Source organism: Mobula hypostoma, chromosome 2 (assembly GCF_963921235.1).
Source record: "Mobula hypostoma chromosome 2, sMobHyp1.1, whole genome shotgun sequence".
Classification (NCBI taxonomy): Eukaryota; Metazoa; Chordata; class Chondrichthyes; order Myliobatiformes; family Myliobatidae; genus Mobula; species Mobula hypostoma.
The window spans coordinates 249433636-249449877 of NC_086098.1; the positions used below are offsets into that span (position 1 = coordinate 249433636).

At 49.8% G+C, this 16242-nt stretch overlaps 2 protein-coding genes across 4 annotated transcripts in view; both read left to right on the forward strand.

Annotated features, from left to right (window-relative positions):
• The first annotated feature begins 1547 nt into the window (after positions 1-1547).
• LOC134337647 (zinc finger protein 135-like) lies at positions 1548-12005 on the forward strand. Its single transcript, XM_063032835.1, has 2 exons — positions 1548-1598; positions 8608-12005. The coding sequence occupies exon 2, from the start codon at positions 8625-8627 to the stop codon at positions 9816-9818; it is 1194 nt and encodes a 397-aa protein (XP_062888905.1). The 5' UTR covers positions 1548-1598; positions 8608-8624; the 3' UTR covers positions 9819-12005.
• Positions 12006-15331: 3326 nt separating this feature from the next.
• LOC134337653 (sorting nexin-27-like) overlaps positions 15332-16242 on the forward strand; it is a 64250-nt gene continuing 63339 nt past the window's right edge. For 2 of the 3 annotated variants that reach the window (XM_063032846.1, XM_063032859.1), the window contains exon 1: positions 15332-15597. In XM_063032846.1, coding sequence (XP_062888916.1) covers positions 15356-15597 — 242 coding nt within the window. In that variant the 5' untranslated portion in view covers positions 15332-15355. The remainder of the gene's footprint in view (positions 15598-16242) is intronic. The other variant, XM_063032853.1, reaches the window with a different exon arrangement.

The window sequence follows — 16242 nt, forward strand, 5'->3', positions numbered from 1 at the left end:
AGTAAAGAAATGCAATAGAATTTATGATGAAAACCTGTACATCAGACGAAGACTAACAGACAGCCATTCTGCAGATGAAGACAAATCATGAAATAATATTTAAATAAATAAATAAATAACTCAATAAATGATACTGAGAACATGAGTTGTAGCATCATTGAAAGTGGGCCATTGGTAGTGAAATCGGATTAGCTGAGTTGAGTAAAGTTGTCCACGCTGGTTCAGGAGTCTGAAGCACACAATCAATTCCTTGGACTTACTAAAGTTAAGTGCAAAATTATTGTTGTGATACCACTTAACCAGCTGATCTGTCTCACTCCTATACAGCTCCTCTTCACCATCTGCCATTTTGCCCACAGTATTGTGTTATTGGCAAATTTATAGATGGTATTTGTGATATGTGTAGCCACACCATAATGGGTGTAGAGAGAATATAACAGTGGGCTAAGCACTCATCTACCACATCTCACTATCCCCACTGCCCAGTGTGACGGGAAATTGGGGAAGAAAGTCTGGAGATCAGTGTAATCGGTGAGAGGGTGCACATATTGACGCTGGGACTGGCAGTTTGGTTGCTAGAGACTGGTTGGAATTGGGCTTGATCAGAAAATTAAGCTGGGTGTTGAAAGATCCAAAGCTGTGCCAAGTTTAGAGTTTTGGATAGTGGCTGGGGGGTGGGGTGGGGGTTAGGGTCTGCGGCTGTGCAGAGTCAGGGTTAGCACCTTGTGTTAACTTTGGGTATGATATTTGGATTGGTTCAAATTGGTTAAGGAGCTGCTGCTGGATTCAGAAATGTGATTTGGGATTGAGATTAACATTTGGGAAAGGATTGATGTTAGGATTTGGGAAAGGGACTGAGGCTTTGGAGCTGAGGTTGCTATTGGGATTTAGTTTCAAATTGGTAAAAGGGACTTTAACCCTGACCTGAGTTGCACACAATGTAATCAAAACATTCTGCACATGTAGAGCCGAGGAGACCGACTGCTTCCCAGCGAAGGTTCGGTAAGAATTGCCATCGTGTTCCACAATGCACTAGCCCAAATGTTTGGCAATTGTGAATCTAATTCTCGTGCACCACCTGCCTTATTGACTCAGTCAGTCAGACAACCTCTGCGGGTAGAGAAACCCGGCAACGTTTCAATAGAACTGGCGAATAAAGGGTTGCTGACTCTAAACGTTGCCTGGTTTCTTGTGAATGCTGTTTATCTGATGCCCCGTGTCTCTGATGCTGTTGCCAAGTCATTTTCCATTGCATCTGTGCACGCTTGTACTTGTGGGTATGAAAATTAACTCGACTTTTACTTTGGTTTCTTTTTTTATGGATGCTGCCTGCCTCACTGAGTTTTCCTAGTATTTCTTCGGATTTTGTAAGGTTTAGGTAAATTATAAGTTTACGAGACAATGTTCTAGCAGCGGGGAGAGGGCGCTTTGCTTCCCTGTAATGATGGGTGATGTTACCCAGCGGGCCAAACGCGTTGGAAAGTGCTCCGTTTCAACGGCAAGACTGGGCATTGAGCATGTTGGGAAGGCAGGGGGTTGCGGTGCAGTGTGGGTGGAAGCCCCAGGGCTACAGAGAGGCGGCGGGAGCCGATGTGGAGGTGACCGGGGGCAGGACCGCGGAGCCGGGAGTGGAGGGACGGGGCTGTGGCGTGGGAGGGCAAGGCAGGGATCGGGATCGGCACCCGCACCCAGACGACAGAGTCTGCGAGAGCTGATGTGGGCGTGACCGGGGTGGAGGGACCGGAGACCCGGGCTGTGTCGGTGGGTCTGGGGTATGTAGCGGGGACTGAGCAGGGACCGGGGGAGGAAGGAGGCTTGGTACCGTGGGGAGGGTGCGGGTTTCTGGATCGCCGCCATCCCGGCGGCGGAGGCAGCTGGAACTGATGTGGAGATGACCGGAGGGAGTGGTAGGGGAACGCAGGCCCTACCACAAGGGTGGGGAGCCGGGGTCTGCCCGGCCATGTAGGTCGGGATTCATCCCCAGCCGTACTGGACGGGGAGCAGATAGGGAGGTGACTGGCTCATTTGGACCGGGAAGAGGGCACCGTGTCCCGGTACCGGGCGGAATGCGTCGGACTCCTCGCGGCCAGGGCGATCTCGGGTATGCAGCCGCCTGGGCGGGTGGACGGGGTCATTCCCCGGTGCCGGGGCTGTAGTCCACCTCCCTCAACCGGCATTCAAGAGTGCGAACCCTCGCAAGGCGACAGGCCCCGGTGGGGTACCTGGCAGGGCTTTGAAAACCTGCGCCAACCAACTGGCGGGGTTATTCAAAGACATTTCAATCTCTCATTGCTGCAGACGGATATTCCCTCCTGCTTCAAGAGGGCAACAGTCATACCAGTGCCCAGGAAGAGCAGGGTAAGCTACCTTAATGACTGTCGTCCAGTAGCCCTCTTGTCTACTGTGATGGTGTTTTGAGAGGTTGTTCATGGCCAGAATTAACTCCTGTCTCAGCAAGGACCTGCAGTTTGCCTGTACAACAATAGATCTACAGCGGGTGCGATCTCATTGGCTCTTCATGCGGCCTTGTATCACACTGACAACACTAATACATGTCAGGCTGCTGCTTATTGACTACAGCTCATCCCTACAGATCCGATCAAACAGCCTGCGAAACCTGGGCCTCTGTAACTGGATCCTTGACTTCCTCACCAGAAGACCCCCAGTCAGTGCAGATCGGAAATGACATCTGCACCTTGCTGATAATCAACTCTGGCACACCTCAAGGCTGTGTACGTAGCCCACTGCTCTACTCTCTCTACTCCCTTGACTGTGTGGCTAGGCACAGCTCAAATGCCATCTATAAATCTGCTGACGACACAACTATTGTTGGAAGAATTTCAGATGATGACTAGAAGGCGTACAGGAGCAAGATAGATCAGCTAGTCGCAGCAACAACCTTGCATTCAACATCAGTAAGACCAGGGAGCTGAATGTGGACTTCAGAAAGGGGAAGATGAGGGAACACACACCAGTGCTCATTGAGGGATCAGTAGTGGAGAGAGTGTGCAATCTCAAGTTCCTGAGCATCAAAATCTCTGAAGATCCATCCTGGGCCCAACATATGGATGCAGCTACAAAGAAGGCACAACAGCGGCTATATTTCATTAGGAGTTTGAGGAGATTTGGTTTGACACCAAAGACACTTGGAAATTTCTACAGATGTACCGTGGAGAGCATTCTGACTGGCTGCATCACCGTCTGGTATGGGGCGGGGGGGGGTGGGTGGTCACTGCACAGGATCAAAATAAGCCGCAGAAAGTTGCAAATGCAGTCAGTTCCATCGTGGATGGCGATTAACGTATAGATATGTATATATTTACTATAATTCAGAGTTTTTATTATTTATTGCATTGTACTGCTGCTACGTTACAACACATTTCATGACATATGCTGCTGATATTAAACCTCATTCTGATTCTGATCTCTTTGCTGGTGAGATATCGCTCTCCCTACCCTCCCAATATTTCCGTGGGATCCGGTCTCTGTTCCTTTCCTCCAGCCCCTCGGGAGGGTGATGACTGGAGTGATGGGTGCCCGGTTTACACTTCACCGACCCTTGTGGAGAATGGCCGGGTCTAAGATCTTCCTCTGTGGAAATTACCCGTGGTGTTCCCCCTACACTTCCACAGAGCCTGTGCCTCGCATGTCCTGTGAGGTGCTTGTAGGAGTTTCACCAAAGCTTTGGGAGAAATGAATTCTTAAAGGTTAAGTGGGAGTGACTGAACTTGTTATCCTCTTTTCCATCTGGGTTTGTCTTGCCACTCACACACTCCTGCATGTGGTGTGTCTGTGTGTGCGCGCACTAGGGTCACCACATGCACATGGTTATTGGGTGGGTGGGCAGGGAGAATCACCATGGAATACTTGCTCCTGCTGATCATCCAGTGTTATACAAGGCCTTGTCCAGATCCCAGCACAGGACTGCTGCTTGAGCAATGGTAATGTGTTGAAACCAAGTTTATTGAGTCACAGAGCCAGAGCACAGCACAGAAACAGGCCCTTCAGCCCTTCTAGTCCTTGCCAACCATTAGTCTGCCCAGTCCCATCAACCTGCAGCTAGACCATAGCCTCCATACCCCTCCTACCTATGTAGCTGTCCAAATTTCTCTTAAATCAAGCCCGCATCCACCACTTGTGCTGGCTGCTCGTTCCACACTTTCACCAGCCTCTGAATTAAGAAGTTCACGTTCCTCAGTGCCCTACTGCTCATCGTGTAAGACCTACCCTGGTTGGGCCTCCCAAAGTGCAACACCTCACACGTGTCTGCATTAATTTCCATCTGCCATTTTTTAGCCTATTTTTCCAGTTTCTCTGGATCCTGCAGTAAGCTTAGTCTTCTTCGCTGTCTACTGCACCCCCACCCTTGGTGTCATGTACAGATTTGCTGATCTAGTTTATCACATTATCATCCAGATCGTTGATGGAGATGACAAACCACAACGAACCCAGCACCGGTCCCTGTGGCACATCACTAGTCACAAGCCTCCAATCAGAGAAGCAACCATCTACAACCACTCTCTGGCTTCTGCACAGCCAATGTCTAATCCAATTTACTACCTCATCTTGAATGCCAAGCGACTGAACCTTCTCGACCAACCTCTCATGTGGACCTTGTCAAAGGCCTTGTTAAAGTCCTTGTAGATAAAATCCACTGCCTTGCCTTCATCAACTTTCCTGATAACTTCCTGGAAAAACTCTAAAATAGACATGACCACAGTCACATTCACCATCCCTAATCAGTCCCTGTCTCAAATACTTATATATCTGGTTCCTTAGAATATCTTCAAATAACCTTCTCATTACTGATGTCAGGGTCACTGGCTTATAACTTCTTGGCTTATTCTGAGAGCCTTTCTTAAACAACAGAACTCCATTAACTATCCTCCAATCCTCGGTACCTCACCGGTGGCTAATGATATTTTAAATATCTCTGCTAGGGCCCTTGCAGTTTCTGCACAAGCCTCCCAACAGTGTCCAAGGGAACACCCTGTCAGGCCCTGAGGATTTATTTACCCCAATTTGCTCCAAGAAAACGAATGCTTCCTCCTAAAAAAAAGGATTTGAAAGGGTTAAATCCTGAGCAGGGCTTACAGGGACTAGGGTGGTGATCTGATGGGGACAGTTGGATGCAGCTGGATTCTGGGTATTTGAAAGATTTGATTAGATAGGTCTAGGGTTTGGAACTGTAGATGTGCCCAGCAGAGGGTGTTGGGCAACACTCAATCATGAAGAGTATGGGGAAGCAGAACTCCCTTTCCTCTTCACCCGTCCCCCCTCACCTCAAGAATCTCTGACCAAAGATCTGACGCATGCTTTGTAGGAGTTAAGGAGTGACAGACTTGCGGGGCTAAATAATAGAACAGTGAATAATCACCACACCAGATATCCATGTGTCCATCCTCTGGAATCCAGTGGCATTAGACAGGAGCTTGCAAAGGTTGATAAGGAGAAGCTGTTGGTGTTGTCTACGTGGATTTTAGCTGGATGCTTGACAAAGTTCATCATGGGAGGCTTGTCCAGAAGACAAAGATACATGGGATCAATGGTGAATTGGCTGTTTGGATTCAGAATAGGCTTGCCCATGGAAGACAGAGGGTAGTGGTTGATGGGCGTTCTTAATCTTGCTGGAGGTTTGTAACTAGTGGTGTTCCACAGAGATCTGACCTGAGATCTTTGCAACTGCTATACAGTATATGGAAATGACTGAGTAGGTTAGTAAGTTTGCATACAACATGAAGCTTGGTGGTGTTGGCGATAGTGTAGAAAACGGGCAAAGGATAGTTCAGTTGCAGATATGGAAGTAGAAATGGCAGATGGAGTTTAACCAGGCCAAATGTGAAGGGTAATGCAAACAATCCTGACGAAGGGTCTTGGCCTGAAATGTCGACTGTACCCCTTCCTAGAGATGCTGCCTGGCCTGCTGCGTTCACCAGCAACTTTGATGTGTGTTGCTCAAATGTGAAGGGTTACACTTTTAGAGAGCAAATGCTAAAGGACAGTACACTGTTAAAGGCAGGGTGCTGAACAGCCTTAAGTTGATGACTCCTTGGAAGTGACTACTTGGCAATTTCTTCCACAGTAATTTGTGACAGGTTCACGACCCTCTGCCTAAATAATTTTCTTGAACTTGTGCAGTCCCTCTGGCGAAGTTGCTCCCATGGTGCTGTGAGCGACCGCAATCCAGGTTTTGGGCCCAGCAACAAATGAAGTAAAACAGGACGGTGAATGATTGGAGGGGTGGTTGCAGCTAATGTTTGTTCTGAACAGTTGTTGCCCCTGTCTTTGCTGATGGTTTTCCTGGGTTCAAGAGGCGATGTAGGCATTGCTGGGAGGAGTGACTGCAATGCAGTTTGTAAATGCTCAACACTGGAGCCAAGCACCAGTACAGTAGGGAGAATAAATACAGTGCTATTGGGTTAGGGCGCAGATTGTTTTTATTGTGTTTTTCCTTTTAGTTTTATCTTTCTTTAGATTTGTACATGTTTTATAATCACCTGTTTGTAAACATTTAGTGACTTGTAGTATATTTGACTTTATTCATTTCTAATTTCTTTGTCTGCTTAGCTGAAGTGTAACTCAGTCAGTGCCTGTATGCAGGTTCTGTATCTAATCAAAGGGAGAACATGTGCTCAGATTCCTTTGTCACTTCTTTCCCTGCCTTGTTTCCTGGTACAGGCTGAACTGATCTGATGAACACCTAATAAAACAGCTGTAATCATGAGATTTTAGCCTCTTTCTCGACTTCCAAAGAACCTTTGGACAACATGATCTTCAGATCTAACAACGTGGTATCATGAACAGCATAGTTAAGAGATTAGGAATGGGAAGAATTCTGGATGGGATAAGTGCATGCAAGAGGTATTGCACTTTGGGAGGACAAACCACGTTAGGACTCGTACAGTGAATGGTGGGGCACTGAGGAATGTGATAGAACAGATGGATCTGAGAATACAGATCCATAATTCCTTGGAAGTTGTAATTAGGGTCTTAAAGAGCTCTTGGCACATTGGCCTTTATAAATCAAGACTATTGAGTACAGGAGTTTTAATTTTATGTTGACATTGTATATGACTGGTGAGGCCAAATTTGGACTAGTGTGTGCACTTCTGGTCATCTACCTATAGGAAAGATATCAAAAAGATTGAAAGAGTGCAGAGAAAATTTACAAGGATTTTGTTGGGACTTGAGGATCTGAGTTATATGGAAAGGTTGAACAGGACATTTTCCTTCTGGAGTGTAGGAGGACGGGCGGAGATTTGGTGGAGGTAGATCTTCATTGGTTGGGACTTATTGGTGTCTGGCTGTATGAGTGTTTGGTTAGGTGACTTTTGGAGCATTCTGACCACTCTGCATTATGGGAAGGATGAATATTTTAGAATCAGGTTTATTATCACTGTCATTTGTGGTGAAATGTGTTATCATTGTCAGATATGGTAAAATGTGTTGTTTTGTGGCAGCAGTACAGTGCTAGACATAAAAATATTACTATGTTAGAAAACAATGTAGTGTTCATGGGTTTGTGTAGCAGACCGATCAGAAATCTGATCGCAGAGGGAAGGAAGCTGTTCCTAAAATATTAATCACTAATGAGAAGTCGGAGCAGGATGCAGCCATTTGGCCTGTCTGACTTGCTCTGCCATTCAATAAGATCACGGCCCATATGGCCATGAACTGCGTTCCACCTAGCTGCCCTGTCTTTGTAATCCCTCATTCCTCTGTTCTGCAAACATCTCATATAGTTGAGTGCCTCTTCAGGCTCCTGTACTTCCTCCCCGATGGTAGTTATGAGAAGAGGGAATGTGCGAGGTGACGAGGGTCCTTAATGATGGATGCTGCCTTTTTGAGGCGTCGCCCTGTTGAAGATGTCGTTGATGGAGAGGAGGGTTGTGCCTGTGATGGAGCTGGCTGAGGCCACAACTCTCTGCAGCCTCTTTCAACAGTGAGCATCGGAGCCTCCACACCAGGCAGTGATACATCCAGTCAGAATGGTCTCCACCATCCATCTGTAGACATTTATGACTCATCAAACTCTTAATGAAGTAGAGCCGCTGGCATGTCTTGTTCATGATTGCATCAATATGTTGGGACCAGGAACGATTTTCTGAGAAGTTAACACCCAGGAAAGGTGGACTATAGGGAAAGGAAGAACATAAGCCATTTAGTTACTCGCCACTCACTTTATCTTCGTGGCAGTTGTGACTGGAGCAGAACTTTGTGCAGTCACCAGTGACTCTGTGATGGAAGGTTTGTTGGGGAAGCGGCTGGAAGGTGGCTGTGAGGGTCGAGGATACTGCCCTGACGTTCTGGGCCCTACGTTGGAACATCCTTCCTGTTGATGGGTTTACCTTCGCTCTTCAATGCCCCTGTTGGCTCATCCCTGGAAACGTATCAGATAAGAAAAGAGCAGACAGTGCTGAAGGGAAATTAAATGTCTCAAAATCAGCAGAATAAACGAGCATTGCTTAAGCATCTATCATCAACCCAAAGTCCTTCCAATATTTATTGAGTTTCACTAGTAACAGTGAAATTATGTGGCGGTTGAAATGACTCCAACGTGGGTCCAGAGGCAGTTTCACTGATTGTTGTTTCTGTGACCTTTTGCAGGAGGTACAGACAGACAGATGTCTCATACTGCCCTGTCGGAGGGTAAACCGGACTCCCTGGACTCCTGTCAGCTGGACCGTACCCTAGGCGAACCCCAGGCTGCGCCGGAATGTGACCCAGACCCAACTCGGGAGTCAGTGCCGCCCGGGTCAGAGCCAGGCCCATACTGCTGCACGGAGTGCGGCCTCTCGTTCCGCCAGCGCAGCGACCTTCAGCAGCATGGCCGGGCGCACAGCGATGGGGGGCCATTCCCGTGCCCGGTATGTGGCCGCCGCTTCTCTCGTCCCTCCGCCATGCGAGCGCACGGGCGCATCCACACCGCCGAGCGGCCCTACCACTGTCCGCACTGCGCCAAGGCTTTCAAGAGCTCCTCCAACCTGGCCAAGCACCGGCGCATCCACGGCAGCGAGCGCCGCTTTGAGTGCGAGCGCTGTGCGCGCCGCTTCCTGCACCCGCACCACCTGGCTGCGCACCGGCGCACGCACGCACGCCCCCCGCCGCCGCCACCGCCCTGCGGCCTGTGCGGCCTCCAGCTGCCCACCTCCGTCCTCCTCACCCGCCACCTGCGCTCGCACGCCGGACAGAAGCTTTGCAAGTGCAGTGCCTGCGGCCAGGCCTTCTTCGACTGCCGCCAACTGGAGGAACACCAGCGCCGCGACTGCGGGGGCATAGTGCCGGGGGAGGGGGGAGACCCAGGCACCAGCGGGCCGGTGTACGAGTGCGGTGAGTGCGGCCGCGCCTTTAAGCTGGCTCGCTTTCTGGAGTCGCACCAGCGCCGGCATGCCGGGCCGTGGCCCCACCGCTGCGCCGAGTGCGGCAAGGCCTTCAAACAGTACTCCTCGCTGTCCAAGCACCGGGCGTTGCACTCGGGCACCGAGCCCTATCGCTGCTCCGTCTGCGCCCGCGCCTTCCGGCTGGCGCACAACCTGGCTGTGCACGAGCGCACGCACACCGCCGAGCGGCCCTACCGCTGCCCAGTGTGCGCGGCCGGCTTCCGCCAGCGCTCCACCCTGGTCAAGCACCAGCGCACACACACCGGCGAGCGGCCCTACGCCTGCCCGCTCTGCGGCAAGGCTTTCCGCCAGTCCTCGGCGCTGGCCGTGCACCGGCGTACGCACTCGGCCGAGCGGCCTTACCGCTGCCCGCAGTGCGGCAAGGGCTTCAAGAGCGCCTCTAACCTGCTGGGTCACCGGCGTATCCACCTTCGCTGACCACCCGGGAATGCCCCTTCTTCCACCCCTGCCCTAAATGCCCTTCCCCCCCATACCACCAGCCAGTGCCCCTTCTGCTCTCTCTATTCCTGCCCCAAGAGACCCTCCCCAACTCTACAACGCCAGCCTGTGTTCATCCCCCACCCCTCCGCTCGACCCCCATGCACTTGCCCCGTCTCACCACTCAAACCCATTCCCCTCCCTCCGCATATCCGTGCCATCTCACTCAACTCCAACTCTGAGAGCCCTCTCCTCCAGCACCCCCACCTCTTCACTCATCCACACAAGACCCCCATCTCCCATCCTGTTCCCTATTTCTCTTTCCGCAAATACTCTTTTCTCCACAGAGCCCCCTCATCCTCCCTTTCTTCCCCTCACATTCCCCTTCTCCCCTCGCCTAACCATCTCTCTCCCCCACACTGTCTCTTCCCCTCCCCCACCCTCTTTCTCTGCCCCTCACCCCCTCTCTCCCTCACCTCCCTCTCCCACTCACCTTCTCTCTCAGTCTTTCTCCTAAATAGCTACCTGATTCATCACCTGCCACCCCGAGAGTTTCCCTTTCCCCTCCTTCCCCCAAATGCTCCCTCCCTAACCTGTGCCTCCTTCCTCCTCCCCACAAATGGCTGTTCACCTTCATCCCCAGGGCCCCTCTCTCCCTGCCCTCTTCACTCTTGCCCCAAGAGCTGACTGCTCCATCCCAATTGCCAGTTTCTTTATCACCTGGAGACCTCGATCGTATTTCACCATCAGGTTTAGTGTGGTTGTATGTGGGTTCCTCATGCAGGAAGGAGGCAACTATGGCGGAAGTCATGGAGGTGGTTTCCCAGAAATGAGTGGTTTGGTCAGGAAGCTGGACTTGTTCTTTGACCAGAGATTCATAACCTCATGGACATTTTTCAGAGATTAAGTAGGAACTGATTTCAGCTGCAGAAGAGTTGCTGAATGCAGACACTGGATTTAACGTAAATGGGAAAGGAACAGAATATGGAGATGTGTTGTAGGAATTTGAAATGCATGTCCTGAAAGGGCTGAGATTTTCAAAGGGGGTAGGTAATAATCGGACCACAACTGGGCTGAGATTTTCAAAGGGGTTAGGTAGTAATCGGACCACAACTGGGCTGAGATTTTCAAAGGGGGTTAGGTAATAATCAGAGCACAACTGGGTAGCACAGTGTAGAGAGCAGTCCAAGTGTAGAAAGTGAGGGATTTCTGCTCCAATATTGGGATGATGAAAATTGGGATTATTTGCCTTGGAGCAAAGGCTGAGAGGAGGTTTGAGGTGGGATCATGTGGAGATTTCAGATCAAGTAAATGCAGAGTCATTGTCAGGATCTTCAAATGGGAATTGACTGAAGTTATGGTAGAAGATATGGGGAATAGGATTGGTAGGACTGAGACTGCATACCTCCAAGGTGTGAATGATTTCCCACTACTCTGTGCTTTCATTTACAGGGAAAGGGTGTGGTAGAATTTATTGGAATTGCCTTCATAGGCTCAATGGGCCAAATGGCTATTTGTGAGTTACTCATCCTCCCTCAAAACCTCCAGTTCCCAATAGAAGGGGCTTCATTCTGTTGAATGAGCTGGTGTTGAAAGATCGGACCAGCAGGTGGGAGCTGGAGCCTTGGGACAGCGAGGGTTGAAGAACAGATGAGGTTTCATTTGAACCCGTTGGCTGGTTGGGACAAAGGCAGCAATGTTGCTGTCCATTAGGGAGGGAAGATTTGAGTGTGAGGACAGTTGGGGCATGAGGAGGTGCTGAAATGATAGTTGGGACATGAGAAGATTCTGAAATGACAGCTGGTATATTTGCACTCAGCTCCTCTGGGGTAGGATGGGGTGAGCAGGGTCATCACGACTGAGCAACACTGATAAGTGACGGTACTGCACTGCCTTGACCCACCAAAACCGCGGAAGGCCCCACTTCCCGTTGAAGATGTGCCAACAACTGGCCAGGGCATTGGATGGATGAGGCAGATGATTAGCTGAAGTCAGTGGGATCTCTCCCACTGGACAGAATGCCGCTGGCCTGAAGCTCGTTTTAAAGGTGTGATACGTCCTGTTGGAGCCTTGCTCTTGAAAATTACCACCTGCTCCTCTGCAGGGAGTGCCGTTGTCCGAGTTGTGTGACTTCTGGTGGCCAGATGAATCCTTGGTGTTCATTGCACTCCTGCAATAAAGCAAGATGTGAACTGTTTTCAGCCTGGTGTCTTCCCTCTCATTTCCTCAAACAACCTGCTCCAAAACAAAACAAAACACAAGAGATTCTACAGATGGTAGAAATCCAGAGTAACACACACACACAAAATGTTGGTGGTACTCAGCAGATGGGGCAGCATATATGTAAAAAGATAAACAATTGACCCTTTGGGCTGAGACTATCCATCAGGGTTGCAAAAGAATTTTTATTTACAAAGCCCCAGTGCACCTGGAGCCAACAGCATAGTTTGTGACTCACTTATTGTAAGTCATGGGTGATTAATGACAACTCACCTGCTATTGCCTCATATCTCTCAAATACCATTGATTTTTGTTAATGAAGGTAATGTTTTTAAAATTAAACCCCTGAGCAGCAACTGCCTCGTGTGAGAAAGCTTTGAACATCTACAGTCTTTGGGCAGGACACCTCCCCTAACATCTCCCCTATTCAGAAAGTCAGAAGGCATGGGATCCAGGGAAGTTTGGCCAGGTGGATTCAGAATTGGCTTGCCTGCAGAAGGCAGAGGGTCGTGGTGGAGGGAGTACATTCAGATTAGAGGATTGTGACTAGTGGTGTCCCACAAGGATCTATTGTGGGACCTCTACTTTTCGTGATTTTTATTAATGACCTGAATGTGGAGGTAGAAGACTGGGTTGGCAAATTTGCAGAGGACACAAAGGTTGGTGGTGTTGTAGATAGTGTAGAGGATTGTCAAAGATTACAGAGAGACATTGATAGGATGCAGAAGTGGGCTGAGAAGTGGCGGATGGAGTTCAACCCGGAGAAGTGTGAGGTGGTACACTTTGGAAAGACAAACTCCAAGGCAGAGTACAAAGTAGATGGCAGGATACTCGATAGTGTGGAGCAGCAGAGGGATCTGGGGGTACATGTCCACAGATCCCTGAAAGTTGCCTCACAGGTGGATAGGGTAGTTAAGAAAGCTTATGGGGTGTTAGCTTTCATAAGTCGAGGGATAGAGTTTAAGAGTCGTGATGTAATGATACAACTCTATAAAACTCTGGTTAGGCCACACTTGGAGTACTGTGTCCAGTTCTGGTCACCTCACTATGGGAAGGATGTGGAAGCATTGGAAAGGGTACAGAGGAGATTTACCAGGATGCTGCCTGGTTTAGAGAGTATGCATTATAATCAGATTAAGGGAGCGAGGGCTTTACTCTTTGGAGAGAAGGAGGATGAGAGGAGACATGATAGAGGTGTACAAGATAATAAGAGGAATAGATAGAGTGGATAGCCAGTGCCTCTTCCCCAGGGCACCACTGCTCAATAAAAGAGGACATGGTTTTAAGGTAAGGGGTGGGAAGTTCAAGGGGGATATTAGAGGAAGGTTTTTTACTCAGAGAGTGGTTGGTGCGTGGAATGCACTGCCTGAGTCAGTGGTGGAGGCAGATACACTAGTGAAGTTTAAGAGACTACTGGACAGGTATATGGAGGAATTTAAGGTGGGGGCTTATATGGGAGGCAGGGTTTGAGGGTGTGCACAACATTGTGGGCTGAAGGGCCTGTACTGTGCTGTACTATTCTATGTTTTGTGTTCTAAAAGACAACACCTCTGACCCTGCTCTAGTACTGGTGCTGGCACCATCAGCCATGTTGGGTCGGTGACATTGGAACTTGGCCCCACAACCTTCCAGCAGTTAGTGAGCCCCATCTCACAGCTGCCGAAGCAGGACAGAGAGCTGAATTGACTCAGTTGAGGTCAGCGTTGGCTGGGATTGCCTCACCGCTTGTAATGTCTCCTCATTTTTCTTCACTATGCGGTAACAAGCTGATCCACCCTGCTGCACTCCAGATTTCCAGAAACTGGTGTATTCTGCATCTTCCTGTCGCAGATAGTCCTTTGATTGTGCCCTCGTTCGCGTTCCTATTACCATAGTCATAGTCATACTTTATCGATCCGGGGGCGGGCGGGGGAATTGGTTTTCGTTACAGTTGCACCATAAATAATTAAATATTAATAAAACCATAAATAGTTAAATAGTAATATGTAAATTAATCCAGGAAATAAGTCCAGGACCAGCCTATTGGCTCAGGGTGTCTGACCCTCCAAGGGAGGAGTTGTAAAGTTTGATGGCCACAGGCAGAAATGACTTCCTATGACGCTCTGTGTTGCATCTCAGTGGAATGAGTCTCTGGCTGAATGTACTCGTGAGCCCAACCCGTACATTATGTAGTGGATGGGAGACATTGTCCAAGATGGCATGCAACTTGGACAGCATTCTCTTTTCAGACACCACTGTCAGAGAGTCCAGTTCCATCCCCACAACATCACTGGCCTTACGAATGAGTTTGTTGATTCTGTTGGTGTCTGCTACCCTCAGCCTGCTGCCCCAGCACACAACAGCAAACATGATCGCACTGGCAACCACAGACTCGTAGAACATCCTCAGCATTGTCCGGCAGATGTTAATGGACCTCAGTCTCCTCAGGAAATTCGGAGCTGAATACGGAGTACAGCCGTCGGAAGAAGTTTGTACGCCCTTCCCGTCAGCTGGTGGGTTTCCTCCCATGTTCCAAAGACGTACCAATTAGGAGATGGCCCTGTGATTCCAGAACAGAACACAGAAGAGTACAGCACAGGAAGAAGCCATTCAGCCCAAAAATGTTGTGCCGACCCAGCTAAAAACACCCGAACACTAATCCCTCCGACCTACACAATATCCATATCCCTCCAGCTTCCTCGCATTCACGTGCCTATCCAAACATCTCTTAAAAGCCTCTAATATATTTGTCTCTACCACCATCCCAGGCAGCCCATTCCAGGTATCCACCACTCTCTAAGTAAAAATCTTATCCCTCATAACCCCTTTGAACCTACCTCCTCTCACCGTCAATGCATACTGTCTGGTATTAGACATATTAAATAGGGACCTCGCGGCTGGAAGGGCTGGAAGGGGCTTCTCTGCTCTGTATCTCGATAAGTAAATAAACAAACTTTGAGAATAAATTTATTTTTGAACTTTTTTTGATTGGCACAACCATCTCTTGGCAGGCCACCACTTAATTTCATGCTCTGTTCTCCTTCCTCAACTCTTTGAATAAATCGAAATTAAGAACTTTATGCAGATGTACAATACCCTGCAGTCTCTCTGGGGAGTGAACATTGAGTAATACCTCCGACTCGGCAAGGTTTTGTGGGAGATGACATTGACTACATTTCCCAGAGGGCAACAGGCGGTCGTTGTCTTTCTGATGCTCGATAGGTAATGTAGTTTGGGATTGCAGACATCCATAAGGGAAAATCGACTGTAGAACTACATTTCCCGGCAGTTGTGGCGTATGCCCTGCCGCCGCCGCCGCCGCTGCAGCTGCTGTAGAGATGGCGGAGGAGGAGGACGGGGAGCTGCCGGGGCCCCGACCGGCGCTGGGGCCTCGTACTGTCCGCCTTCTCAAGTCTGATAGCGGCTACGGCTTCAACGTACGGGGCCAAGTGAGCGAAGGCGGCCAGCTCCGTAGCATCAATGGCGAGCTGTACGCGCCGTTGCAGCACGTCAGCGCTGTGTTACCGGGAGGCGCGGCGGAGCGGGCCGGCGTGCAGCGGGGGGACCGCATTCTGGCCGTGTGAGTACCTGCGGGAGTAGGGGGGAACATCCTGGTCGTGTGGCTACCGCTGGGGGTCTGGGTGGGCGTATCCTGGCCGTGTGTGTACCGGCAGGGACTGGGTCGGAGGAGTACAGAGATGGGTGGTGTAGGGCAGGCTGTGGGGGTGGGGGGTCAGATCATGGGACAATGTCGGGGGGTGGGGGTACTGAGAAGGAGCAGGACCCATTTGCTAAGATCAGGGGTGATCCTCAGTCCGTCCCACTGCCTGGTTCCTACTCCCATGCCACCTGGAGTCTGTAGGTTTCACAGAGATGGCCATCTCGAGGTGGAGAATGAAGCGCAGTCTGCCTTCCCTCTCACTTATCCTCTCTCTCCACCCGTGTGGCACTGAGGGGGTGGATTTTGTTGTCTTTGGGCAGACAACCTACAATTCTCTACCCCCTCTATAATATCCCCTCACCCAGAGATAACCGTCCCAGTCTCTCCTTATAATTGACAATAAACTGGACTGGTCTAAGAACACTGAGGCTGACTACAAGAAGGGTCAGAGCCGTCTCTATTTCCTGAGGAGACTGAGATCCTTTAACATCTGCCGGACGATGCTGAGGATGTTCTACGAGTCTGTGGTGGCCAGTGCGATCATGTTTGCTGTTGTGTGCTGGG